At 42.7% G+C, this 26,651-nt stretch overlaps 1 protein-coding gene across 2 annotated transcripts in view; it reads right to left on the bottom strand.

Moving 5' to 3' along the window:
- The window catches only part of LOC134346964 (arf-GAP domain and FG repeat-containing protein 1-like), a 129,355-nt gene that overhangs the window by 95,899 nt on the left and 6,805 nt on the right, over positions 1 to 26,651 (bottom strand). For both annotated transcript variants that reach the window (XM_063048873.1, XM_063048872.1), the window contains exon 2: positions 5,920 to 6,013. In XM_063048873.1, the coding sequence (XP_062904943.1) occupies positions 5,920 to 6,013 (94 nt within the window). The remainder of the gene's footprint in view (positions 1 to 5,919; positions 6,014 to 26,651) is intronic.

Raw genomic sequence — 26,651 nt, forward strand, 5'->3', positions numbered from 1 at the left:
CTTATTTGGTTCCATGATTCACCTTCCCCTATGGCCTTTAGTCTTTGGTCACCTCCCAGCCTCTGCCTCTATTTCCACTCTACCCTCCTTCACCTGCTATCATTCGGATTTACCTACCGTGTGCCAATTACTGCTCCATCTTTATACCGGCAATCTCCCCTCTACCTCGCAGCCCAGATGAAGGGTCTTGACCTGAAATATCAACCATCCATTTCTCTCCTGACCTGACCTGCTGAGTTCCTCCAGCAACTTATGGTCATTAAAGTTCAAAAGTTCAAAGGAGATTTTATCAGAGTATATACATCACCATATACAGCCCTGCTTCGTGTCTGCAAGTTCTGTGACAATTTGCTCCACTATGTGATGAACTGAGGCTAAGATTGTGAGCCTGCTCCGGGCTTTGTGTCTACAGACACACTTTCGTTCTGAATGCTTTTGCTTGCTTTTATGGCTTGCATGATTTGCGATTTTTTCCTCTCTCTGTGCATTGGTCTTTTTTTTTTAATTAGATTCTTTTGGGTTTCTTGTTTTGTGGCTACCTAAGGAGATGAACCTCAAGGTCGTATAATTTATACATACTTTGAGAATAAATGTACTTAGAACTCCTTTCTGAAAGCTGGGCCTTGCATTTACAGATGTAAGAAAAAGTTTGTGAACCCTTCACAATTACCTGGTTTTCTTCATTAATTACTCATAAAATATGTCATCATATACAACCCTGAGATTCAATTTCCTGCAGGCATACCCAGCAAATCTATAGAATGGTAACTATAATAGGATCAATGAAAGATCAACCAGAGTGCGGAAGACAACAAACTGTGTAAAGGTGAGGGCTGATGCTTGTGCTACTGCTATTATGTGGGAGAGGAGAGGGGAGGGCTTTGGAATTCTAACATTTTCTGTCATTCATTTTTTTAATATTTTGCAGATGTCTGTGAAGAGTAAGATTTCAGTAAAGAGGAAGAATATATACCATTTCTGATATTAAAATGAACCATTGAAATAAATAGCAATAAATAGTGAGAACATGAGATAATCAGATAGGGAGTCCTTAAAGTGAGATCATTGGTTGTGGGAAACATCTCAATAATGGGGCAAGTGAGTGTAGTTATCCTCTTTGGTTCAAAAGCCTGATGGTTGATAATTGTTCTTGAACCTGGCAGTGCAAGTCCTGAGGCTCTTGTACATTCTACCTGATGGCAGCAGCGAGAAGAGAGCATGTCCTGGGTGGTGGGGATCTCTGATAATGGATGCTGGTTTCCTACAACAGCATTTCATGTAGATGCGTTTAATGGTTGGGTGGGCTTTATCCATGATGCACTAGGCTGAATCCACTATCTTGGGTAGAATTTTCCATTCAAAGGCATTGGTGTTTCCATACCAGGCTGTGATGCAGCCAGTCAATACACTCTCCACAACACAGCTATAGAGGTTTATCAAAGTTTTAGATGCCATGCCAAACTCCACAGACTCCTAAGGAAGTAGAGGCACTGCCATGTTTTCTTCATAACTGCACTTATGTGCCGAGTCCAGAACAATATATGTAATAATGGTGATATTTCTAAAGCACTGATTTTCAGTGTAATCAATAAATCTGGTTCAGCCTTTGTGCCCAAGAATAGAGAATTTTGCAGCTTATTCTGACATTGGGAGGATACAAGACTGGTATCACTTCCTTGACTACATCAACAAGACAAGGAGATTCGGCTCTCAGAAAATAAGAATTACCTGTCTGAGGTGGACCTTTGCAATGAGCAGATGCCAACTGTCCTGAAATGATTTTGGCTTAGTCTCATCTGCTACCCATCAACCATAGTTCTGTGATATAGGGTCTTCTTGCAAATAAGATTAACAGCATGCAAAATATACCTTCATGAAATATTATTTTCATGAAATTTAAACCATTATATTGAAAAAAGAACAAATAAACTGGATATAAATATTTCAAATACTTAATTATGATCACAGACCCCAAGGTGGTGAGACATTTAAGACCATAAGATATAGAAGCAGAATCTGGCCATTTGGTCAATTGAGTCTGCTCCGCTATTTCATCATGGCTAATCCATTTTCCCTCTCAGCCCCAATGTCCTACCTTCCCATAACTCTTCATACCCTGACTAATCAGGAATCTTTCAATCTCGGCCTCCATAGCCACCTATGACAATGAATTCCACAGAGTCATCACTCCCTGGCTAAAGGAGTTCCTCCTTGTTTCCGCTCTATAAGGACCTCCCTCTATTCTGAAGCTGTGTCTCCTGGCCTAAGACTCCCCCACCATACCAAACAGCCTCTCCACATCCACTCTATTGAAGCCTTTCAACATCCGATAGGTTTCAATGAGGTCATCCATCATTCTCCTGAATTCCAGAAAGTACAGGTCCAGAGCCATCAAACACTCCTCATACGACAAGCCTTTCAATGTTGGAATCATTTTCGCAAACCTCCTTTGAACCCTCTCCAATGTCAGCATGTCCTTTCTTAGATAAGGGCTCAAAAATGCTCACAATACTCCAAGTGAGGCCTCACCTGTGCTTTATAAAACCTCAGCATTATATCCTTGCGTCTATATTCCAGTCCAATATTTTTAATATTCTGTACATTAATATGTACAGGAACTTAGGAAATGCAGAAAATTTAGATTTTCTCCCTTTTAGGGAGCTCTGTGAACTCTAAGGATTAAAATGTCTTTCTGAAGGAAAAAAGATTAAGGCAATCTAAAGCCTAACCATTTATTCCCAATGGAACAATATTTATTCAAAGGTTCAGTTTATTATCAAAGTATGAATGTATTATGCAAGATTAGGCTTCTCCAGATAGCCACAAAACAAAGAAAACCATGGAGTCATTGAAAAAGACATCACCCCTACCCACACAGAAAAAACAAAAACTCGCAAACCCACAACCCCTTCCTTGCGAAAAAAAACCAAAATAGCAACTAGAACATCAAACCCCAACCCCTTCTCCCACACAAAAAACTAAAAATATATTACCCACACAGAGAAACTGCAACAAGAAAGGAAACACAGAAAACTGAAGGAGACCAGTGTGAACTCCAGTTAGTTGAACCACACTAATAATCACATAAATCTCAGAATTGTGATAACATCTTCAGACAGCATCCAGGAGAGCCTTCCAAAGAGAGGTGGAGGAACACTTATTCCTAATGGAACAATACTGTACCAGAGCAGGTCATACTCCAGATTCAATCACAATTTCCAACACTGAATGGAGTTTGCCTCTTTGGGATGTGGGAGCAAGGTGGTTACAGGGAGAACACACAAACTCTGTGCACTCCTGACGTGCAAAGATAGGGAACTTTGAATTTTTATTACATGAGAACAGTTACAGATATAATGGGCCAAATAGTCTCCTCTTGCATCTCTATGAGGGATAGACTGGACTCACAAGCAGAGCGTAGGAAAATGCCACGACTAAAAGTATTAAAACCATGAAGGCAACCTCACATGGACTAGAATCGCTTATCCTCATTGAAGGTGATCTAATTGAAGGTTAAATTAGTTGGAAAGAAACTACAGCTTCGGGGCATGGTATTAGAATGGATTAGCGCAGGATTAGTGTAAATGGTTGGTTTATGGTCAGTGCGGATTTGATGAGCTACTTCTTGTGCTGCACGATTTTAACGTTGGGACATCAATCCATTCAGGAGAATGTCAGGAAGCAAATTTTCCACCAACATCATCTTGTTTTTTTTCTCTCTGCACATTGAGTGTTTGCCTTTTTTAAAAATGTTTTCTGGGGTTTCATAGTTTTGTGGCTGCCTGTTAGGAGATGAATCTCAAAGTTGAATAATGTATACATATTTTGATAATAAATGTACTTTGAACTTCTTATTGCCCAAAACCAAATTTGGGTTGCAGTGAATATTGAAAAACCTGAAATGTAGGATTGAAAGCAATACAGCAGAGCCTGTACTCACTGGAGTTCAAGAGAATGGGGGGGGGGGAGAGAGAGGAAAGAATCTAATTGAAACCTATCAAATATCGAAAGGCCTAGATGGAGTGGATGTGGACAGGATGTTTCCTATAGTGAGCGAGTCTAGAACCAGAGGGCACAGCCACAGAATAGAAAGACATCCCTTTAGAACAGAGATGAGAAGGAATTTCTTTAGCCAGAGAGTGATGAATCTGTGGTATTCATTGCCACAGACACTTGTAGAGGCCAAGTCATTGGGTATATTTAAAGTGGAGGTTGATAGGTTTGTGATTAATCGGGGTGTCAAAGGTTATGGGAGAAGGCAGGAGAATGGAGTTGAGAGGGATAATAGATCAGCCATGATGAATGGTGGAGCAGATTCAGTGGGCCAAATATCCTAGATCTGCTCCCATGTCTTATGGTCAAAGAGACACATCATGCCTCCAAGGCCATAATGATCGTATTAACCTTACACTTATTCCATTTTAATCTCTCCACATTACAAATCAAAGTATTGAGTACAGGAGATAGAATGTTATGTTGAAGTTATACAAGACATTGGCGAGGTCTAATTTGGAGTATTGTGCGCAGTTACGGTCACCTACGTACAGGAAAGATGTAAATAAGGCTGAAAGGGTACAGAGAAAATTTACAAGGATGTTGCCAGGTCTGGAGGACCTGAGTTATAAGTTAAGATTGAATAGCTTAGGACTCTATTCCCTGGAACATAGATTGATAGAGGTAGGGTATATGCAAGCATTTCCCCCCCCCCCACTGAGGTTGGGTGGGTCCAGAAGTCATGAGTTAAGGGTGAAAGATGAAAAATGTAAGGGGAACACGAGAGGAAACTTCTTCAATCAGAGGGTGATGAGAGCGTGCAACGAGCTACCAGCACAAGTGGCGCATGCGTGCTCAAGTTCAACGTTTAAGTGGTCCAGATAGGTATGTGGATGGTAGGGGTATGGCGGGCTATTGTCCTGGTGCAGGTCGATGGAAGTAGGCAGTTTAAGTGGTTTCGGCATAGATTTAATGGGCCAAAGGGATCATTTCTGTGCTGTATTTATCAATGACTTCATAATTAACAGGTTTTATCAATCACATACACAACCTGGGCACTTTATTATGGCTAATCAACCTACCAACATGCACATCTTTGGTACAGGGGAGGAAACACGTGTATCCACAGGGAGAACGTGCAAACTCCATTGGTTATCGCTGGTCAGTGAATCAACCCTGTAGGAGCCATGTATCTGTTCTCTATTTCCTTTGCATTCTGTGTTGCACGTTTATTATGGCAACTAGTCACATTAGTGGGTGCGTGCTAAAACCAAAGGGAATAAATTATGCATTCTTGCTTACTTATTTCATGGCAGTTTGTGGCTTGGGACCACTTTGATGACCACTTAATATCGCCAATTGCTAATAAAGGATCAAAATAAGGAATTCGACTCTTTGGAGCAATCATTTCATTGCAGCTGAGGGGGTGTCCTTCAAGTTTATCAATCCCGTGGCGGTCGCAGGCTAGTGGAAACTGTTTGGTTTTGATTTTGCATTAGTTTTTGCCACTACAAATCCATAAGCTGAAACTAAACTGGCAATAGTCTAACAAGCAAGGCAAATAGAGAGACGGAATGAGTTCCTGCTTTCCTTGTGTTCCTCACTCACTATGCCATTTCATACATCAAGGTTACATCAAGGCAAACTCTGGGTAAATGTTGCAGAGGGAAAAAAATCACCTCATTAGCAAACTACGAATTCTAAAAACAAGGTCCTGACCTTGATTAATGTTTGGTGAGAGTCGAAACAGTGGAAACTCCTGCCTGCATGGCCCAGAAGGACTGATTATTCCTTGGTACTGTGCAATGGTTCACCCAGTTTGGGGAGATCTACATTCTTCTGTTTTTAATGATCACAAATCTATGACGCCCCTCCCCCAGCAGTGTTAAATGATCGCAGAGGTCTCCCACCACGTTCTGTGCTCACCTCATTGCCATGCAACTGAAGGAATTCAATTTCCTGTTCAGTAAAGGTTGTCATGGAGATGGACTTCACTCGGTGAGGGGGATTGAGGCCTCTCCTACAAACACAAAAAAAAAGACCTTTCAAGAAATGTATTACATAATCAGCTCATGGGAGAAAAGGTCACCAAAGCTGTTTCCAAGAGTTTCGAAAATCACCTTACACTGCATTTAGTAATACACACAGACCCTCACAACTGTCCAATCTTTGCTCTTTTCCCACTCTCAGCTTGTGCTCTAGAATGCGTCCTTTTTAAATTCTTGTTCTGTCTCCCAACATTGCTGATGGTCTGTTAGCTGCAATAAGAATCACTATCAAAACCTCTCTCTGAGCCTGAATACGGCATTGGCACCTCCAAAAGTAAACAAGTTGGTGTCACACATTATATGATTATTTTACACTGCAGTCTGTGGGATCTTGCTGTGCCCAACTGAGGTAACACTTTAAAGATTAAATGGGGTATGAGGAGTATAGATTGGGTAAATGCAAGCAGGCTTTTTCCACTGAGGCTGGGTGGGACACAACCAGAGGTCATGGGTAAGGGTGAAAGGTGAAAAGTTTAAGGGGAACGTGAGGGGAAACCTCTTCACGCAGAGAGTGGTGAGAGTGTGGAATGAGCTGCCAGCGCAGTTGGTGTATGCAACTTTGATTTCAATAATTAAGAGAAATGTGGATAGATACATGTACGGTAGGGGTATGGAGATCTACGGTCCTGGGGCACATCAATGGGATGAGGCAGTTTAAACGGTTTGGCACGGACTGGATGGGCCAAAAGGCCTGTCTCTGTGCTGTACTTTTCTATGATTCTATTAAAGCAGCATTTTGGAAGTAATTCCACAATTGCAAGATATTTTAGCATGGCCCAGGAATGTAAAACTATATGTAATTGCAAGTATGTTCTTCTTTTCCCTTTTTGCAGAAAGGGAAAGTGTTTTAAATAAGCCCAAAGTATTCACAAACCTACTAACACACTTCCAAGTCATCTGAGATGTACACTTGTGTTTAAGGTATAATGGCCTTTCAAACCCCAAATTTCATGGACAAATCTCCATGTGTTGTTTAGGCAACAAAACTGGCAAGGAGCTGTGATACATGTACAACCAGTTAATCTGGTTTGCTGGTTATCCAAGATACTGAAATAAACTGGTATTGGTTTATTACTGGTTTATTACTGGTTTTGGTCTATTGTTATCACATATACCAAAATAGAGTGAAAAGTTTATCTTGCATACAGTTCATACAGATCAAATCATTTCTCAGGGTATTGAAGTAGAAGCAGGTAAAGCAATAATAATGCAGAATAGAGCAATAAAAAAGCTATGGAGAAAATGTGGTGCAGGTAAACAATAAAGTACAAGATCAAAATGAGATAGATTATGAGGTCAAGAATCCATCTTGCAACTGCAAGGTCTCTCCTGATTTTTGAACTCAAAATACCCAGGTTGTTCTTAAAATAAAGGGATCTTTAATCAACTTAGGTAGGGGCCTTTGATTATCGCAAATAGTTTGTAACTTCCCTTTGGACTTGAAGCCAACTGGATGAGGCAGAAGCGAGGTGAGGCAAGGCAGTGGGTCCATCACCAAGAGCAAGGAAGACCCAAGGTTCAATCGACTTAGGCACCGAGCCAAATCGGAAAGGTCAGGTACAAGCTGAATAGAGGCAGTGGGGCCCAAGTCCCAGAGCATATCAAGACAACTGAACCCTATGTTTGGTCGACAGTTTAGGCTCGTCTCTGAGCAAAACTAAGGGTCTGTGGACTTCAGTTCAGAACTCTATTTGCTTGTGTTTATTATTTGTATGATTTGGTTTTTTTTCTCTGCACAGTGGGTGTTCGACTGTCTTTTTTTTATGGGTCTTTTGGGTTTCTTTGTTTCACGGCTGCCTGTTAGGAGATGAATCTCAAGGTTGTATGATGTAAAAAATACTTTGATAGTAGATGTATTTCTGAACACCTTTCTGAAAGATGGGCCTCGCATCTACAGTATGTGGCGCTCCTACTCTGCATAAAAGAACACAAAAAGCTGCACAGAGTAGTGAGCTCTGCCCAATACATCGTGGGTATCCCTCCCCTCCATTGGTGATATTTACAGAGGCTCTGCCTCAAGAGGGCAACATCTAAAGATCTAGGCCATAATATCTCCGTACAGCTACCATCAGGCAGGAGGTACAGAACCATGTACAGAACCAATAATATCTCCACGCAGCTATTGTCCGGCAGGAGGCACAGAACCAATAATATCTTCGTGCAGCTACCATCAGGCAGGAGGCACAGAACCATGTACAGAACCAATAATATCTCCGTGCAGCTACTATTGGGCAGGAGGTACAGAAGCCTTAAGTTCAAAAACAGCTAAGGTACTTCCCTTCAACCATTTGGTTCTTGAACAAAAGTGCACAATCTTCACCACTACCTCAATATAGCCACTCTATTACCACCTTGCTCTGCAATTAACTTTTTTTTAATTCTTTGTTCTTTCTTGTAAAATCAATTTGTATAATTTGTATTTAGAACATAGAACAGTACAGCAGAGGCCTTTCAGCCTACAGTGTTCTGTCGAACTAATTCAACAAATGACACTTAATTAATCTAACCCCTCTTCCCCGCACATTGACCACATCCCTCCCTCCTCTGCATACTTGCGTGTGTGGCTATCGAAGAGTCTTTTAAAAGCTTCTTTGTTAGATGCCTCAACCACCACCCCGGCACTATATTCCAGACCACCATTAATGTAAAAACTGCCTTTGTAATTCCCTGCACTGACCTTAAATACATGCCTCTAGATATTTCAGTCCCGAAAAATATTGTTTATTTATTGAGGCACAATGCAGAATAGGCTTTTTTGCCCCTTTAAGCCACACTGCACCACCCAGCAACCAATTTAACCCAAGCCTAATCACAGGACAATTTACAATGACCAATTAATCTACCAACTACTGGATATCTACTCTAATCTATAACCTGTATAATTTTATAAATGTCCATCAAGTAATTCCTCAGCCTCTACTGTTCAAGAGAGAACTTCCTCAGTTAGTCAAACCTCTCCTGATGGTGCGGTCTCCAAACTAGGAAGTATCCTGACAAACTGCCTCTGCCCCCTCTGCAAAGTTCCCACATCCTCCCTACCTGACCAGAATTCAATACAATATTCTAAATGTCATCTAATCAGAGTTTTATAAAGTTGTAACACATCAAAATCAGGTTTAATATCACTAGCATACATTATGAAATTTGTTGTTATGTGGTAGTAGTACACTGTAATACTTAATAAGAACTGTGAATTACAGTAACTATATTAAAAAGTTAAACTGAATTAGTAGTGTAAACAAAAGGGTAAAAAGTAGTGAGTTGTGTTCATGAGTCCAGTATCCATTCAGAAATGGACGGCAGAGGGGAAGAAGCTGTTCCTGAATTGTTGAGTGTGTGCCTTCAGACTTCTGTACCTCTTTCCTGATGGTAACAATGAGAAGAGTGTATGTCCTTGGAGTCCTTAATGATGGATGCCACTTTTCTGAGGCACAGCTCCTAGATACTATGGAGACCAGTGCCCCTGACAGAGCTGACTAATTGTACACCTCTTTGCAGCTTATTTTGATCCTGTGCACATACCAGATGGTGCTGTAGCCAGTTAGGATGCTCTCCATGGTACATCTGTCAAATTTTACAAGTCTCTTTCGTGACATACCAAGTCTCCTGAAACTCCAAATTAAATATAGCCACTGCCGTGCCTTCTGTGCAGCTGCAGCGATATGTTGGGCCCAGGGTAGAGATACTTAGAGATGTTGATACCCAGAAATTTGAAATTGCTCACCCTTTCCACTTCTGAATCCTGGCTCTTGAACTCAATTTCTCGACTGCTGAAGGCACCATGCCATATGCTTCGTTTACCATCCCATCAAGCTGTGCAGCCACTTTTAGGATGTCAACCCAAGATCCCTCTGTTTACCTATGCTGTTAAGGATCCTGTCGTTTAAATTGTCCACTCTTTTATGTTGGATTTCGCAAAGTGCAGCACCTCACATTTGCCTGGATTTAACTCCATCTTCGACTTCTCCACCCATATCCACAACTGATATATATCCCACTGAATTATTTGAATCAGAATCAGGTTTAATATCACTGGCATAAATTGTGAAATTTACTACTTTGCACTCAGACCCAGCATAGCACTGATTCATTACAACACGGTTATTCAATTCTTTATTGAAATCTTGAAAATGACAAAAATTCCTTCTAAACAACACTTAAAACTTCTCAAGAGTGGCCACCATTACAGTAAACATTCAATCAGCAAATAAGAGTGCTGTACATATGCTCTGAGCTCTGAGCCACTCTCACAGCCAATCACGCATTAGTTCACACTCTGCCTCCCCCACGTGTGTAAACATTCTTGCTCCTTCACCAATTTATCCTATTTTTTTCCATCCATAATGTTGGGAAAACTGCCTGCAACTTCCAGTGAGGGTAGTACATCTAAGATGTCTAGAAAAACCATTAGCATGGATGGTGAGAGCCTTAATAATGAAGAGCTTCAAGAATTGGCAGAGCAACACATTCTAAGTGAATCTGAGGACACTGATGGAAAACAGGAAACACCAGCAAGAAACCTCACCACAAAATTCCTCAGCACCAGCATTACCATGATCACACAAATCATGGACCAGTTCATCGATAGTGACCTTGACTGGGAATGAAGCAATAAGGCAAAGAGGAGGGTTCTCGACATGATTTTCTGCTACTGAGAACTGCTTCATGAGAAGAGACTTAAGAAAAGGCAGTCAAATCTCAATGCCCAATAGAAGAAGAAGCCAAGGTTAGAGGACCCGCAGCCTGGTCCCCTTCAGAAATGTAACCACCACCCACTTCCTTCCACTGCTGCTGCTCCACTGATATACAGGTTAGGCTTATTTGTGTATTTGTCACTCCTCGAATTACTGTGTAAACATAAAATAATGTATCTCAAGTTTGATTTTTTTAAAATCAGGCACACATGTCCATTTACGTAATGTTGTAATGACCCCGCATAGCGCTCCACCTCCAAGGAACTCATCCTCAGAGTTAAGCAGGGTCTGAATGTACATAATAATAGAGGGAAAATGAATTAAGGAATACATATTAAATAGGTAAATTAAATAAGCAGTGCAAAAATAGAACATCCACTGCTCTCCCTTCAATCACATCCTCAAAGATCTTCCAGGTTTAACCCCTGCTTTTCCTGTGAATGCTGTTGATACGATGTTCTATGCCTATGGTGTTGCTGCAACTCAGCTTTTCATTTCACCTGTGTTTAATAATTGTGCAAATGACAATAACTCAACTTTTAAATAGTTCTACATGGTGAAAAACATGTTCCAATGTGAAGAGGTGCAGATTGTTAATTTCTTAGGTATAAACATCACCAGAAACGTGTTCTGTTCTAACCACGTAGATCAGGGGTCCCCAATCTTTTTCGCACCGCGGACCGGTTTAATATTGACAATATTCTTGCGGACTGGCTGACGTGGTGGGGGCGGGGGAGGTGTTCAAGTAGAGTTGCCAACTTTCTCACTCCCAAACAAGGGACAAAAGTAGCAGTCAAATACAGGACACTTGCGTTTACCCCGAGAAAGACGACCATGACTATGAAGCCTTGCGCATGCAGGTATGTGCTGATTTTTTTTCTACAAATCAGTTTTGGCTTAATCTTCCCGATTCTAAGTGAAACTACACTGTACATACATTATTTCTACATTATATAGGCTGTGTATTTATCATATCATTCCTGCTTTTACTATATGTTAGTGTTATTTGGTATGATTATTTCAAGTTAACAGTGTGTGACAGGGAATGAGGAAAGGTGCAGCTGACTCATATCGTTTCATATCGCCAAATCATATTGTTTCCTCACGGCCCAGTAGCACATGCTTTGCGGCCCGGTGGTTGGGGACCACTGACGGAGATGCAAGGACCAAGAAATAACATTGGAACCTCAACTTCCTCAAAAGATGAAGGAAATTCAGCATGTCCCTATTGACCCTTGCCCATTTTTATACTGTATAGCCCTTGCTGTATAGGAAGGCCCCCGTACTTGAGCAATCGCTCTCTCCTTCTCTCGATGGAGAGTGACAGCCTGTCGATCCTCGAAACAGGGGAATTGGAGAAGCAATGCTGAGGATTGTTACATCAGAACTGCTTGTTGCCGGTCTTCACTCCTGTTGCTGCAGAAGCAACCTCTCTCTCCCCCTCGCTGGAAAGAAAGAGCCTGTCTGAGATACCAAAGTGCTGGTGTGTGGATTGTAGTTTTGATGGACTCTGGATCGAGGACTCTTTGGGGCTTCTGCTGTTGCTCGCATGGTGGGGTTGTGGGGTAGGGGGGGTGGAAGCTGGTGCTTCTGCAAGCATGGGGGAGGATGGACGATGCTTTGCAGCTGCTTGTGTGAAGGGGAGGCAGTTTCGGGGCTTCAATGTTTTTATCGTTCATTCTATAGGGTTTCATGTTTTGTGGATGTCTGCAAAGAGTGCTAATTTCAGGCTTTATACTGTGTACACACTCTGTTATTAAATGAACCTCTGAACCTTATTATCAGCCTACACTGCACTTTCTCTGTAACTAACACTATTTTCAGCATTGTCATTGCTTTTCCCTGTTTTACCTCGGTGTATCTATGCTTTGAAAAGATCTGTATGGATGGACTGCACCTCGGTACATATGACATTAATAAACCAATTTCAATTCCAAGTCTGGGCTAGATTTGTTACAACTCCCTAACTTTCGTGAAACTACTAAAACTATTACACTATTAATAAAAAGAGCCAGATATTACTTTATTTTAAATTGATGAAGCACGGCTGTTTGTTGGAATAACCTACTCCACAAATCAAATCCATCTTTACATCAATCGGGAGTGATTAGATACACGGTTTATCTGGCAGGAAACTGCGGAAAACATTGATCCTTGGTACCTCCAACTCAGCTGCTCTGCGGGATGGAGCAGAATTACACGGAGTCTGGGACAGAGGCCGGGGTGAATGAAACCAGGCGCTGGCTGAGCTCTCTCCTGCAAGTGGACCATGTGCTCAACACACGGTCAAAGATATTTCCTGCTCTTTCAAGCTCTGGAAAGAGATGGTAAAGCTGTGAACAACAAGGTAATGAATTGATTCCCCCAACCTCATCACCTATACATGGGGGGGAGGGGGGGCGGGGGAGGGAATGGAGGTGGGCATTGTCCTGAGAAATCCATATGGAGTAGTACTTCATCTGAAGGCTATGCAAGGAGAGTGATAGCAACCCTTGGCTAAGGTAGGAGGAAAGTTAGACAAGTTCCCACTCACCATCCAGTCATCTGACATTCCGCTACAAACCACGTGCAAGTGGATAACCACTGCAATCAGGAATAGCAGTGGGAATTCATTTCTTCTACACAAATCACTACAGCACTTCAAACATAGCAATATGTGGCTAACATTCTCTAGAGCAGGAATTCCCAACCTTTTTTTTTGGCGCCAAGAACCAATACCATTAACTGAGGGGACCGCGGACCCCCTGTTGAAATCTAGGGTGATTTTCAGCTCTGCACAGAAATAGAATGAAAATATAAAACACCTCTTGGTCCACTGAGTCCACACTGACCATCAGCAATCCATTTACATTAACCTTACTTTACTCTTCCAAAGTCCTCATTGGATTCTACCCCCAACCCACACACCTGGGGGGGGGCATTGTACAGTGATTCACCCACTGACCCTGTACGTGGTTGGGGTGTGGGAGGAAACCAGAGCACATGGGGGAAACACAGGTGGTCACGAATCCAATGTGCAAACTTTAGTCATTGAAACTGGTTCTCTGGGACTTTAAGACACCAAGCCCAACAGTGTACCACTTCGCTTCCTTGGGGTGGGGGTGGAAGGGGCAGTAATCAAAAGCCTAGGTAAAAATGTAGCTTTGAAGGTGGAGGAAAATGGGTGGAAAAAATAACTAGAGAAAGATATTTAAAAATACACATAAGAGAATGAGAGGGGGAAAAAAGAGCAAAATCAATATTTGAGGAGCTCAGTTGTCAGAATATCAGTATTGATATTTGGGCTACCAATCCAGGAAACAGAATTCAATCCACCACTCACAAACTGCTGCAGGAACTCAGCAGGTCAGGCAGCATCAATGGAAATGAATAATCATGTTCGGGCTAAGACCGTTCTTCAGGACTGGAAAGGAAGAGGGAAGGCACCAGAATTAAATGGTGGGAAGAAGGACTAGATGGAAGGTGACAGGTGAAGCCAGGCGGTGGGAAAGGTAGAAGGCTGGAGAAGAAGGAATCTGATAGGAAAGGAGAGTGGACCATGGGAGAAAGGGAAGGGTGAGGGGGATCCAGGGAGAGGCGATAGGCAGGTGAGAAGAGGTAAGAGGCCAGAGTGGGAAACAGAGGAAGAGGAAAGGGGGAGGGAATTTTTTTAAAACCAGGGGTGGGGGGGGGAGGAGAATCGATATTCATCCCATCAGGTTGAAGGCTATAACACTATGACAACATAAACTGATAAACTACGACCAGAGGACACAGCCTCAGGATAGAGGGGCATCCTCTTAGAACGGAGATGAGGAGGAATTTCTTTAGACAGACAGCGGTGAATCTGTGGTATCCATTGCCATTGGTGGCAAGGGAAGGACAGCCTTGTCCACAAGTTTAAGTCTTTCACCCATTCTGTGAATGGGGGCCAGATATAAATCAAGAAACACTTTACCCACTCTCAGCTGCAACACATAACAAACAAACTCCACATCACTCTCCTGACGAAATCAAAGCGACCCAGAGTTCAAAGACTAATGCATTCGTAGTAACGGTCAAAGATTGAAATCAGAATTGATCCTGATTGAAACATGGATAGGACAGAAACTGTGATTGAAGTGTTGATGAGTTAGGAATGGGGAGAGGAATTGAACAATGGATGGGACCAAACCATTCAGTCACAGAAAAATACATCAGAAACAGGTCATTTGGCCCATCTAGTCTGTGTTGAGCCATTTAAACTTCCTGCTCCTGTTTTCCTGCACCCAGACCATACCCCTCCCATCCACATACCCATCAGAACTTTTCTTAAACAGGCCTCCCCCTCCCGTACACTGTTCTCCAAATTAACTCATTACGAAAAAGAAAGATACAGTTCCTACTCCCAACTGATCGTTTTCAGGCAATTAATGTCTATCAGCATGGCATACCATCAAAGGGGAGAAATGACTGTATTGAAGCTTCCAGACAATGCTCAAAGCTCATTAAGGAAAGTCCCATTGACCAATCGTAAATAGCAGAAATTGTCCTACCAGTATTGTTAGCAACATGTGGTTTTAAAAAGCACTGTGATCAAAAGATGAATGCTTTGAGTCATATTGTGAACTAATTAAATTAACTCTCGAGATAACGGTTCATTGCAGACATTGGTTGCAAGTATTTTTAGGTTCAGCTGCACAGTGTACTCTACACTTGCAAAGCATCCAATCAGCTCAGGAAGGAGTAAATAAAACCCAAATTCAGAATAAGCAGAGGTTAAGAGCATTCTAACTGGCTGCATTACCGTCTGGTATGGGGGGATGGGGGGGCTACGGCACAGGGTTGAAGTAAGCTGCAGAGTTGTTAAATTAGTCATGGGCAAGAGCCTCTGTAGTATACAAGACATCTTCAAGGAGTGGTGCATTATTAAGGACCCTTATCACCCAGGTCATGCCTTGTTCTCATTGCTACCATCACAGAGAAGGTACAGGAGCCTGAAGGCACTCACTCAGCGATTCAGGAACATATTCTTCCCGTCCCACATCCAATTTCTAAATGGACATTGAAACCAAGAACACTACCTCACTCAACACATATCAAAGTTGCTGGTGAACGCAGCAGGCCAGGCAGCGAGAGGAAGAGTTAGTAAGAGATTTGAAAGTGGGAGGGGGAGGGGGAGATCGAAAATGATAGGAGAAGACAGGAGGGGGAGGGATGGAGCCCAGAGCTGGACAGGTGATTGGCAAAGGGGATATGAGAGGATCATGGGACAGGAGGCCTAGGGAGAAAGACAAGGGGGGGGGGACCAGAGGATGGGCAAGGGGTATAGTCAGAGGGACAGAGGGAGAAAAGGGAGAGAGAGAGAGAAAGAATGTGTATATATAAATAAATAATGGATGGGGTACGAGGGGGAGGTGAGGCATTAGCAGAAGTTAGAGAAGTCGATGTTCATGCCATCAGGTTGGAGGCTACCCAGACGGAATATAATGTGTTGTTCCTCCAACCTGAGTGTGGCTTCATCTTTACAGTAGAGGAGGCCGTGGATAGACATGTCAAAATGGGAATGGGATGTGGAATTAAAATGTGTGGCCACTGGGAGATCCTGCTTTCTCTGGCGGACAGAGCGTAGGTGTTCAGCAAAGCGGTCTCCCAGTCTGCGTCGGGTCTCGCCAATATATAGAAGGCCACATCGGGAGCACCGGACGCAGTATATCACCCCAGCAGACTCACAGGTAAAGTGTCGCCTCACCTGGAAGGACTGTCTGGGGCCCTGAATGGTGGTAAGGGAGGAAGTGCAAGGGCATGTGTAGCACTTGTTCCGCTTATAAGGATAAGTGCCAGGAGGGAGATCAGTGGGGAGGGATTGGGGGGGGAAACAAATGGACAAGGAAGTCGCGTAGGGAGCGATCCCTGCGGAAAGCAGGGGGGGAGGGAGGGAAAGATGTGCTTGGTGGTGGGATCCCGTTGGAGGTGGCGGAAGTTACGGAGAATAATATGTTGGATCCGGAGGCTGGTGGGGTGGTAGGTGAGGACCAGGGGAACCCTATTCCTAGTGGGGTGGCGGGAGGAAGAGTGAGAACAGATGTGCGTGAAATGGGGGAGATGCGTTTGAGAGCAGAGTTTATGGTGGAGGAAGGGAAGCCCCTTTCTTTAAAAAAGGAGGACATCTCATGAACATCGACTTTTCTAACTTCCGCTAATGCCCCATCTCCCCCTCGTACCCCATCCGTTATTTATTTTTATACACACATTCTTTCTCTCACTCTCCTTTTTCTCCCTCTGTCCCTCTGACTATACCCCTTGCCCATCCTCTGGTTCCCCCCCCACTTGTCTTTCTCCCCGGACCTCCTGTCCCATGATCCTCTCATATCCCCTTTGCCAATCACCTGTCCAGCTCTTGGCTCCATCCCTCCCCCTCCTGTCTTCTCCTATCATTTTGGATCTCCCCCCCCTCCCATTTTCAAATCTCTTACTAACTCTTCCTTCAGTTAGTCCTGACGAAGGGTCTCGGCCTGAAATGTCGACTGTACCTCTTCCTAGAGATGCTGCCTGGCCTGCTGTGTTCACCAGCAACTTTGATATGTGTTGCTTAAATTTCCAGCATCTGCAGAATTCCTGTTGTTTAACACTACCTCACTACTTACTTAACTATTTAATATACATATATACTTACAGTTTTTAATATATCATCACGTATTGCAGTGTATGCCTCTGCAAAGTTACGAATTTCACGACACATGCCGCTGATAATAAACCTGGTTCTGATTGGGAGCCCAATGGCTGAAGCTTGGAGACAGGAGAACCATCTGTGCGTGTGATTGTGAGGGACGGTGGCAAAAAGGAACAGAGCTTGTTTTGTTCTGTGTTCGGATGTTATGGGCAACAAGCATGTTGATGCCAGAATGTATGCGATACTTGCAGGCTACCATGAGTATATCCTTTGATTTGCTGGTTGTTAACGCAAATCTGTATGGTTTCACTGTATGGTTTTATGTACACCCGATAAATTTGGTACATTGGTCTTGATAAATCAAAGTAGCGAGTACACAAGAAGGGATGCTATGTACAAGATGTTGGTGAGGCCAAGGAGCTGCCAGGAGTTCACTCTGGACGCACTGGACTTGTTACTTTGTTTCCTGGTAAATAGCTTTTTGTAAACATTGGCGGCATTCTTTTCACTATTTTTGCCAATTTTAGTAGGTTTGATTTTTGACACACCTAATAAACACCCTTGCACTAAAGTGCTAGGTGACTCCAGCATTTTTTCTTTTGGTCATTACCCACACATCTAACAGCATCACATTGTAAACCTATGTTAATGCATTTGAATGCCCCTATTGCTACCCATTACCTCAAGGTGCAGAAAATCCCATTGTACTCTAATGTATATGACAATAATCTAGCTAAACATTAGCTGCCGGTTCAACTCTCATATCTAAACTGTTGCACTTCTCCTTCTCACCACCCATTCTTAGTTCCACCAACACGCAGCATTCAGGCTGTCTTTCTCCCATGGTTTCTCTCGCCCTCCCCTTCCTCTCTACTGCTTAAAACATGTTTGATTTCTAATTTTTCTGCTGCTTTGTAAGGCATTGGTCTGGCTGCATTTGGAGGATTGTGAACAGTTTTGGGCCCCTTATCTAAGAAACTGTCTGCTGGCATTGGAGAAGGTCCAGGTGAGGTTCACAAGTGATCACAGAATGAAAGGGTTAACAGAGAAGGAGAGTTTGATGGCTCTAAGTATAGTCGCTGGAGTTCAGAAGAATGAGGGGGGATCTCCTTGAAACCTATCGAATACTGAAATTGATATTAGAATGGATGCGGAGAGGATGTTTCCTCTCGTGAGTGACTCTAGGACCAGAGGGCACAGACTCAGAATAGAGCTGGAGTTCCCAACCTGGGGTCCACAGATCTCTCAGTTAATGGTAGGGGTCAATAGCATAAGAAAAGGTTGGGAACCCCTGGAATAGAGGATTGCCCTGTAGAACAGAGACGTGGAGCAATTTCTTTAGCCAGAAGGTGGTCAATCTGTGGAATTCATTACCACAGACAAGGTGTAGGCCAAGGCATTAGGTATATTTTGGCATCTGCGGTTTCTTGCTTCTCAATACTGATTGACAGATCCAGTCACAAAGGTTGTAGAACTGCTGCTTCCACTCCTGCTTTCTTTCAAACCACAGACATTTTAATTTTTATTTTATTTATTTGGAGATTAAGCACAGTAGCAGGCCCTTCCAGCCCAACGAGCCTGTGCTGCCCAATTATAACCATGTGACCAATTAGCCTACTAATCCACGCTTCTTTTGTGATGTGGAAGCAAACCTGAGCACCTAGAGGAAACCCATACAGTTACAGGGAGAACATACAAACTCCTTACAGACAGCAACGGGAATGTTTTATTTTGATATAAAATGAAAAATTCAGAGCAGTGTTTCCACTAGGGACAGTTAATAACTACACCATCAAAAAGGGGAAGGTGGAAGGCAAGGACAAATGCAAGAAGTGCAAATCTATAGAGGTGGAAGTAGGCTGATTGACAAATATAGCCACGAACTGTGGTCTGATTTAGCTTCAGTAGTAAACGCAGCCATTACAACATAGTAGTAAGGTATGTGTAAGATGGTGTAGTGTTTTACTAAAGCTAATGAAACACAAAGGTGGCAGCAAAGGTAGGCAAGGGAGTAAATAAGACTAAGGGATGCTGCCCTTTATTAGCCAGGAAGGTTAAAGTACAACTTTATAAAACATTAGTGATGCCACACAAAGAATTGTAGTCCAGATGGTGATGCAGCCAGTTAGAATGCGCTCCACAGTACATCTGTCGAAATTAGCGAGTGCAGAGATTATCAAAAAAATTCAAGGAATTTTTAAGTGACAATTTGAATCACCAGGTCACAGAGGCTATGAACCAGGTGCTGGGAAATGAATTGATCTGGGTACCTGATTGACAACATAGATATGGAAAGCTGAAGGAAGGCTGATGGGGTGAAGATATGTCTCTACCAAAGAAGGTGTAAGGCTCTCTTTCCCTCCGCCAGCCTTGGGCAAGGTGTAGCACCTGCTTAGTCCCTCCGATCAGGGCCACATGAATCCACGGGAGCAGGTGGTGGATGGTTATAAGAGCACCCTGTGCATATCACAAGTGCTGGTGATGTGACCACTGACACCAGGCAGACAATCTCTAAACAGTGTTGATAATGGCTGGGGTCATCCATCTTGTATAGACATTGCCCAGAAGAAGGCAATAGCAAACCACTTTTGTCAAAAATTTGCTAAGAATAATCATGGTTATGGAAGGACCATGAATGCTCATGTCACACAAAGCAGCACTTAACAAATGAACAAACAAAACTGAAGAACTCTCTTCAATCCCTCCATTTGCCCCACCCACTGTTGGAAGCCCCATACCGATCTATAAGCTGCCCTACTATGAAGCTCAAAACATACCCTCCAAATATCATCTTACTGGGGCATTCAGGGGAGAATTGAAGGAGTTGAAGACAATCTCTTAACTTCATGACACATACTTGCCATACCAGACATGGGCAATCACTTCCAATGTTCACTCCCTACATGAAGTAATACCTATATATGTACTATACAGTTAATGCAAGATTTAGGACCTCTATACTCATGCAAGGAAGGACTCAGTAGTTGTAGATGCCACTACACCTTTTCCATTCACTCGCAAACCCTGAGTGCATCCCTCCATGGCTAGTCTTCCAGCCACACCTGAGCTGATCAACAAAGACTTCAGGAGTAACATGACTGAACTCAACGGTCAACCAACAACGATGACTCCTGCAATACCCTTACTTTACCGTAAACCAAGGGTTCCCTACCCTTTTTATGCCATGAACCTTACCATTAACCAAGGGGTCCGTGGATCCCAGGCTGGGAACCCCTGCACCTACTTGCTTCACTGAATTGCAGAGGGAAATTGCAATATTCAGGACATCTTCAAGTCAGGAATAGCTTCTTCCCCTCTGCCAGCTGATTCCTGAATAGACATTGAACCCATAAACAATACCTCACTGATTTTTTTGTAATGACAAATCACACAAAATACTGGAGGAACTCAGCATCTGTGGAAATGAATAAACAGTCAATGTTTCAAGCCAAAACCCTTCATCGTGACAGCTACTGCTATTAAACAACTACAACTTTTTAATTTCAGTTTTTTTTTAACACACACATACATATCACATTATATCTGAAATTTACATAACATTACCAAAGCAGAGAATGCTAGGATTGTGGGCTGACAAATATAGTTAGATGCAGTACAAAACCTTTAGACATACCGTGGAACTTGGGCTGAGAAGAGGGGAGAAGGTTATTTGTACATAGAACACAAAATGACTCAGCACAGGAACAGGATCTTCAGACCAATTTAAATGAATACCTTCTGCTTACACATGATTCACATCTTTCCATTTTGCATATTCACATGTCTATCTAAAAGCCTCTGCTTCCACACTACCCCCCGGAGCATACTCCAGGCTACCATACACTGTGTAAAAATAAATATTGCCCTACAAATCTACGTTAAACTTCCCCTTCCCATCTTAAAATTATTCCGTCTAGTTCGGTCGTTTGTTACATGCCATGTTGTACTGGAAAGGAAACGGGTAGACACCAGAATGAAAAGGTGGGGGGAGGGGAAGGAGAAATCGATATTCATATCATCAGGTTGGATACTTCCCTGATGGAACACAAGGTGCAACTTCTCCAACCTGAGGGTGGCCTCCTCTTGTTCCATGGACCGACATGTCGGAACGGGAATGGGAATCAGGATTGTGGGCAAGAGCAATGTGGGGAACTGTCACCAGATTGCTCTTGCCTGCATATTGTATAATTATGCATACTCTTGTGCACTGTATCAGTGCACATTGCGTATTGTAAATACATGTGGGTACTTTGTAAACTGAGCCATTATACTCACACTTTGCATTCTACTTTGCATAATTCTCCCCTCTGTACAGTACACTGTGTATACTCCTTGCTCGCTGTATCTGATCACTGCACTGTGTTTGCAGCACGTTCCCCATTTACAATCTCCAACACCTTACTCTGCGTTCTGTTATTGTTTGCTCCTGTATTACCTCAATGCACCGTTATAATGATATGGTCTGTATGGATAACATACAAAATAAAGATTTCCACTGTACCCCCATACACATCACAAAAATAAACCACATTCATACAAAGCCAATGTTGCATATACACCCTGCCTACTATTTAGAATCAGAATCAGGTTTAATATCACCAGCATATGTCATGAAATTTGTTAACTTTGCAGCAGCAGCACAATGCAATATGTAATAATAGAGAAAAGACTGAATTACAGTAAATATATGTTAAATAGTTACATTAAATAGTGCAAAAATAGAGGGGGAAAAAAGTGAGGTAGTGTTCATGCATTCAATATCCATGCAGAAATCAGATGGCAGAGGGAAAGAAGCTGTTCCTGAATCATTCAGTATGAGACTTCAGGCTTCTGTACATCCTTCCAGATGGTATTAATGAGAACAAGGCTTGCCCTGGGTGATGGGGGTCATTAATGATGGATGCTGCCTTTTTGAGGCATCACTCCTTGAAGATGTCCTGGATACTACGGAAGCTAGTGCTCATGATGGAGCTGACTGAGTTTATGACTATCTGCAGCTTACTTCGACCCTGTGCAGTAGCCCCACATCCCAGACAGTGAAGCAGCCAGTCAGAATGCTCTCCATAGTATATGTGTAGAAATTTGAGTGTTTTTGGGAGACATACCAAATCTTCTTAAACTCCTAATGAAATATAGCCACTGTCATGTCTTTTTTTGTAATTGCATCAATATGTTGGGTCCAAGTTAGTTCCTCAAGAGATATTAACACTCAAGAGTTTGAAATTGCTCACTCTCTCCATTTCTGACCGCTCTATGAGGACTGGTGTGTGTTCCCCCTTCCTACCCTTTCTGAAGTCCACAATCAGTTCCTTGGTCTTACTGCCGTTGAGTGCAAGGTTGCATATCCATATGGATATCCAATGGTCCAGTATTGGAAAACTACACACCTAGTCTGTGACTACCACTTTCTTTCCCTCAGGGAGATACTAACCACTGAGTGGATATTCCCTTTCGACACCTACCCATTGGCCATTCTCTTTTCTATCTTCTGTTTTCTGGGAAAAGATACAAGAGCATAAAATCTCAGGAAACCAGATTCAAGAACAGTATAGGATTTTGTGAATAAAACATGTGAAAGCCACAGTTCTTTACTTCCATTATGAACAAATAAAAAGCAGTCACCTTCCACTGATGTCATTATGTCAGATATCCTCTTAAAGTGAACACAACTCAACGGCGGTGTTTGTGAATTATGTAGAACAATTTCTATTCTGAACAGTATGCATCATCTGTCACCCATTACATTACCAATTCACCAACACTGGCATTGAGAGTGTGTGTGAAGCTCCTACGAGCAGCACCAGTCTGGGTCGTAGGTGCCTTGGTTGGAACAGCAAGTGCCGTTAGATTGTTCAGGGGTGTCTGACATGCACACAGTCATGTCACGATGCTCTTGGTAGTGGAACCATCCACGTCTTGGTGGGTAGGTTTAAATACTTCAGGTTTACCCTTCCTATTTACATTACAAGCCTTTTCGCCCCAATCGAAACCATGGAATGGCCCATCATAAGGGGGTTTAAGGGGCTGTTGATGTGCATCATGGTGGATAAAAACAAATGGAACCCAAGAGTGCTGTACATCATGCTGGGAGGCAGGAATAGGTGTAAAAGAATTGAGTTTACTGAGGAGGGGAGAACGCTGCTGAGACACCAACCAGGTTGCTGTGGCATCAGGAATAAAATCACCTGGTACCCCTACACCAACTCAGCTGCACAGAACTGCAGGTCCTCTTTTGGAGCCGTTCTAAGCTTCAGCAAGACCCATAGTAGACCATCGTGCCAACACTCTTCCGTCAGTGAGCCTTTAAGGCAAGGGTCCCCAACCTTTTTTACACTGCGGACCGGTTTAATATTGACAATATTCTTGTGGACCGGCTGACCCGGGGGGGGGAGGGGTGTTCAAGTAGGGTTAAACTCACCTCAGCATGTCTTTTACAGTTAGGGTTGCCAACGTTCTCACTCCCAAAAAAGGGACAAAAGTAGCAGTCAAATTCTGACGAAGGGTCCCGGCCCAAAATATCGACTGTACCTCTTCCTATAGATGCTGCCTGGCCTGCTGCGTTCACCAGCATTTTTTGTGTGTATTGACGGGACACGTGTTTACCCCAAGAAAGCCTATCATGACCATGAAGCCTTGCGTGGGTACCTGTTTTTTTTTCCACAAATTGGTTTTGGCTTAATCTTCCCAACTACGCTGTACATACATTATTTCTACTTCAAATAGGCTGTGTATTTATCATATCATTCCTGCTTTTACTATATGTTAGTGTTATTTTAGGTTTTATGTGTTATTTGGTATGATTTGATAGGTTATTTTTTGGGTCTGGGAAAGCTCAAAAAATTTTCCCATATAAATTAATGATAATTGCTTCTTCACTTTACGCCATTTCAGCACGAAAGGTATCATAGCAACACTCTACCTTAGCAGGGGAAATACAGGACAAGGGCAGTCCCGTATGGGACAAACCAATTTAGCCCAATATACGGGACGTCCCGGCAAATACGGGACAATTGACAACCCCATGTTCAAGTTCAACAGTGCGTGACAGGGAATGAGGAAAGGTGCAGCTGACTCATATCATTTCCTCGCGGCTCGGTAGCACATGCTTTGCGGCCCGGTGGTTGGGGACCGCTGCTTTAAGGAATAGTGGACCTGCTCGCACAGGCCAATGGATTTGATACACCATGGTGTGATGCAATTTAATGCTGAGGTTCTGGGCCATTGCGGCCCAGTGGTCAGATGTGAAATGGGGACTGCAGTCGGAAGAAATATCAGATGGGGTCCCGCCAACCAACCCAGGTGTTGATGAACACCCAAAATACGTCCACTGCCATCACTGACACTACAGGGACAACCTCTGACCACTTGGTGGTATGGGTATGGTCCACCATGATAAGGAGACGTGTGAAACTGCAGTGGTGGTGGGGAAGAGGACCAATAAGGTCCACACTAATGTTGCCATACCATTGCTCAGGGACCTCAAAAGCCCCCATTGGTGCCTGAATGCGATGGTTAATTTTTGTCCTCTGACACACAACACAGGCTGCATGCTAGTCTCGCACCTCCTTCCCAAGGGTGCACCACACAAACTTTAAAGCAACTAGTTCCTGTGAAGCCTTTCCACCCAGATGTGAGATGCCGCAAATGGAGTTTAAAACTGTTTGCCTCCAGTTTGCAGGCACTATGGGTGAGGGCCACCAGTGAGACATCACACAGGAGAGAAACTCTTGCGACCCTGACCTTGACATCAACCAACCGTGACTCCTTTCCTCTCAGCCTGAACCTCTGGGTCAGTAGCTTGATCGGCTGTCATGACAGCGTAGTCAACCCTGATACACATGGAATCAATGGCAGGCCGCGAGAGGCAATCAGCCACAGTGTTATTTTTCCCTTCAATGTGCTGTATGTCAGCTGTGAATTTTTTTTTCTCTTTCCAATATTTTTATTATTAATTTTACATATAAGAATACAGAGTACAAGAAAAAAATATATCAATACATTATACTAAATTGCATATAAAGACTCCTTACCCTATATTCATATAGTTAATTAATTCGTAACATTGAAATATAGTAAATTTTATTACATAAAAAAACTAACCCACTGAAGCTAATTAGTAAAAGACTGAAGCTAATTAGTAGAAAAGATTTTGAAAATAATTCAAAAAAGGTCCCCACAATGTTTGAAAGTCTTGGCTAGATTCAGAGATTGAACATCGACTCTTCTCTAAATTTAAACATGACATCACATCATGTAACCATTGAGCGTGAATAGGAGGGGCTGCATCTTTCCATTTAAGCAAGAGTGTCCTTCCAGCCATAAGAGACATAAAAGCCAAAATGTGCAAGTCAGATGATTCCAAAATAATATCCTTTCCTCCAACAATACTAAATAAAGCCGTCAAAGGATTAGGCTTAAAGTTTACTTTGAAAAGTATCGAGAAAGTTTGAGATACTTCTTTCCAATATAAAGACTCAGGCATGCCCAGAACATATGAATGAGTGAAGCTTCTCCATTATTACATTTATCACAAGATGGAGATATATCTAAATAAAAACAAGACAACTTATCCTTGGTCACATGGGTCCTATGGACCACTTTAAATTGTAGGAGAGTGTGGCAGGCACATAACCATGAAGTGTTAACCAATTTAAAAATACGATTCCAAGTTTCCTCAGAAATTGAAGTCTGTAAATCTGTTCCCAAAGATTTTTAATTTTATCTAAAGGAACACTCAATCCCAACAGCATATTATAAATATTAGATTAGATCCATTATAAAAAGGTTTCAAATTAAAAATTACATCTAGTAGATTCTTATCAGGACTTCTAGGAAATGTACTTATTTGAGACCATGAAAAATCTCTTATTTGTAGGTATCGAAAAAAAATGAGTTTTGGGTAAACTATATTTAATTGACAGTTATTCAAACGAAAAGAGACTTCCCTCACAAAAGTTGTGAATTTTGAAATGTCGGCCTGGCGGCATTGCTGCTGTGCAGACCAACGGTCTGAAGCTTTTTTGGCCAACGCTCATACGAACACTGTTAAATGCCGACCCTCCAGTAGAAAATGAAAATGGTGGATGGCCAGATAGAGACAGAGAAGCTGGAAGTCAAATGTGCTGTACTTCCTCTCAGGGTGGGGGGGGGGGGAAGGGAGGGCGCGGAGCTGCCGGCTGAAGAAGGCGAGTGGCTGCCACATGTCTCCAACCAACTATTCATGCACAGCACCTACAGCATAGTCTGAGGCATTACTAGTGATGGCTAGGTGTGTTGGGTCATGTT

Source organism: Mobula hypostoma, chromosome 5 (assembly GCF_963921235.1).
Source record: "Mobula hypostoma chromosome 5, sMobHyp1.1, whole genome shotgun sequence".
NCBI lineage: Eukaryota > Metazoa > Chordata > Chondrichthyes > Myliobatiformes > Myliobatidae > Mobula > Mobula hypostoma.